At 50.8% G+C, this 3,074-nt stretch overlaps 1 protein-coding gene across 1 annotated transcript; it reads right to left on the bottom strand.

The window, feature by feature from the left end:
- Window positions 1–392: 392 nt before the first annotated feature.
- Window positions 393–2,704, bottom strand: LOC119429391 (replication factor C subunit 2-like; the record flags this gene model as incomplete). The annotated part of the gene is made up of 5 exons (XM_037697028.1): window positions 2,441–2,704; window positions 1,328–1,433; window positions 1,147–1,248; window positions 725–983; window positions 393–653 (listed from the first exon to the last, which is right to left on the bottom strand). Coding segments are annotated over exons 1-5 (954 nt in total), but the record flags the coding sequence as incomplete, so codon positions are not given.
- Window positions 2,705–3,074: the final 370 nt, after the last annotated feature.

The raw sequence follows: 3,074 nt of genomic DNA, 5'->3' as shown, positions 1-3,074 counted from the left end.
CGAGCCTCCACTGTGAGGGCGAGTAGTTACAGTCTAACCTGCAGTAGATGTGACCTCATATTCTCTACAGCAGTGACACACACACACACACACACAGGTTTGTTTTGCTATCTTTGTGGGGCCTTTGCATTGACTTCCATTCATTTTTCATTCATTTCTATAGCCTAACCATGACCTTTATCCATAACCTAACCATTACCAGTACATACCTAACCCTAAACCTAGCCCGTAACCCACCAACGGGACTTCTTCTTATGGGGCCCGGGCTTTGGGCCCCATAAGGAGCAGTTGGTCCTCACAATGTAGTATAAGTTGGAAAAATGGGCCTCACAAAGTAGCATAAACAAGGACACACACACACACACACACAAAGCGGTTCTGGTGGGACCCACCTTGATGAACTCCAGTTTGAGGTACTCGGCCATCTGGTAGGTCTTGCAGACCCTGAAGATGTTTCCGATGATGTCTTCTGGAGAGTAGCCCAGAGCCCACAGCTGCTCCACCACCTTGTAGGCCTCGTCGATGTTCCCCTCCACGCAGTGTCCCAGCATGCTCTTCACCAGCAGGGGGTGGGGCTCGTCGCACACCTTGAACACGTTCTCGCTGTTGATGAAGCCGAAGCCCGAGTTGGTGGACTGCAGGTTGTTCAGCGCCTGGAAACAGAACCGGTCTGAGCGAACCCGCCTTCTGTTGGACGCCCAGGCTCCAGGCTCCGCCCCCTCACCTGTCTCATGTCTCCCTGCGCTGTGAAGATGACGGCCTCCAGCCCGTCGTCGGACACGGACAGGCGCTCCTTGTCCACCACGTCCTGCAGCCGGGCCAGGATCTGTCCGTCCGTCAGCTTGGAGTAGCGCAGCACGGCGCAGCGGGACTGGATCGGCTCGATGATCTTATCGGAGGCGTTGCAGGCGAGGGCGAAGCGCGTCGTCCTGGAGTAGATCTCCATGATCCTCCTGAGGGCCTGCTGGGCTCCGTCCGTCATGCTGGAGGCACAGAGGTGGCAGCAGGTCTCAGCAGGGTCATCGGGTCACATTTAAAGAAACAGACGGTCCTGCAGGGACTCGTCTCACTGCCAGGGACTCGTCTCACTGCCAGGGACACGTCTCACCTGCAGGGACACGTCTCACCTGCAGGGACTCGTCTCACCTGTCAGCTTCGTCCAGGATGATGATCTTGTGCCGACCTTTAGGCAGCGTGACCTTCTGCTGAGCAAACATCTTGATCTTGTTCCTCACCACGTCGATGCCCCTGCAGACAGAACGCCCATCTTTAGGATTCGGGTCCGCCCCCTCCCACGTGACTCCGCCCCCACCCCTCGGCGTCTCACCTGTCGTTGGAGGCGTTCAGCTCCAGCACGGCGTCCTTCATCGAGGCTCCCAGCAGAGCCCGGGCCAAACACAAGATGCTGGTGGTCTTTCCTGTGCCGGGAGGACCTGAACCACAACAGCACAGACTGGATCAGTTCTGGCATTTCACCAGGACTCTACAACCATCACACTCCCACCGCCGTGCTCGGCCCTTTGAGGTGATCGAGCTCATTTGCTGTTTGTTGCTGTGCATTATGGGTAACTATCTGACCTTTGGTCTTAACTCTTCAGAGGAAACTTTCCAAAGCCAACTTCTGCTGCCATGCTGGTTTGACCTTTGACCTGTAGAGTCTGACCTTTGGGGTGAATTCTTTGAGCTTTTTGACAAATGAGACCTTTTTCTGCTTCAAAATCTTTAAAGAACAGTCTCCGAGTAACACGGGAAATTAAATACAGCAAAGTATTTGCTCGTGTTTTCTTCTTTCAGCTGCTCCTTCACCACAGAACGAACACTTGGTGACCGTCTGTGCACCAGATGTTCTTCCTGATCAACCACAGCCCTGTAGGGCACCCAGGGGAGCAGATGCTGGGGTCAAGGGCCTTGCTCAAGGGCTAAGGGTGGAGGCAGGTGTGGTGCTTCACCTAACCCACCCACATTTTGATGTTGTCGGCCCGGGGAGTTGAACCAGCGACCTCTGGATTCTCGGGAGTGGAACTGGATTATGTTTTAAATTATAATTCTGGTTTTGTTCGAAATTTTAAAATGTTTGGAAATTGGATTTACTTGAACTGAAGCTTTTTTTTTTAAGTCTATAACAAGATTATTATTATTAGTATAAAAGCAGTCTGCTCCTCAGATAATGTTATAAATAAAATATTATTATTTTATATATGAATGTTTCTGTTCAGTGCTGTGACTCTGTTGTGACTCGGTGCTTTAGAAATAAAATGAATAAAAAACTTTGACACATTAACTCATCAGTGCATTCATATAAATTATATTTTTATTTTGTGGCACTAGCGTCGTTAATAAAGTTGAATAGGTTCAGGTCACCGTGTCAGGTGTGTGCTGTGACCCCTGCGGCTCGGTTCTGCTGCAGAACCATCGGACCCGGTCCTTCCGCCACACCGACCTGAGATGATGATGTTCGGGACGTTCCCCTCCCGGGCGAACACCTCCAGGCGGCTCACGGTCTCCTCGTTCCCCACGATCTCACTCAGCTTCAGCGGCCGGTACTTCTCCACCCACGGCAGCTCGTAGGAGCTCCGAGACGGAGGCTCCACGGCCTCCGAGTCCGTCTTTAGGCTGCTTTCCATCGGTTTCTGGCGGCTCGACGCCTCGGCCATGTCCGCGTCCATGATGTTCGCCTGAGAACCCGCGAACGGAGCAGCTTTCCCTCCCCTGGTAACTGAGCTCTGATTGGCTGAACGCCCGTCAGCGCGAAGGTGATTGGTCAATGAAATCTCGCGATATTTAAAGTCGGGAGTTAAAAAAACTTTGATAAACATCAATTAAAGTGCGAAGCTGTAAAAGTGAAAACCCCAAGAAGTTTGTTGTTTCAGCTGCTTTTATCTGTTAAACTGGAACAACTTTTTAATTTAAATTTACAGCTGATTTGGGATGAGATTTACCTGTCTAAATAATTGAAAAAATAAAAGTTGAAAAAATTTAACACAATGTGGTGCTGAGAGCCGAATGTCTGCTGAAATCAGCTGAAGACTTCAGAAACTGACTGAATGACTGCTTAAATCAGCTGAATGACTGCT

The sequence above is a fragment of the Nematolebias whitei genome, unplaced genomic scaffold (genome assembly GCF_014905685.2).
Source record: "Nematolebias whitei isolate Nwh7 unplaced genomic scaffold, NemWhi1 Nwh_scaf_834, whole genome shotgun sequence".
NCBI lineage: Eukaryota > Metazoa > Chordata > Actinopteri > Cyprinodontiformes > Rivulidae > Nematolebias > Nematolebias whitei.
This window is presented reverse-complemented; position numbering and strand designations above follow the sequence as displayed.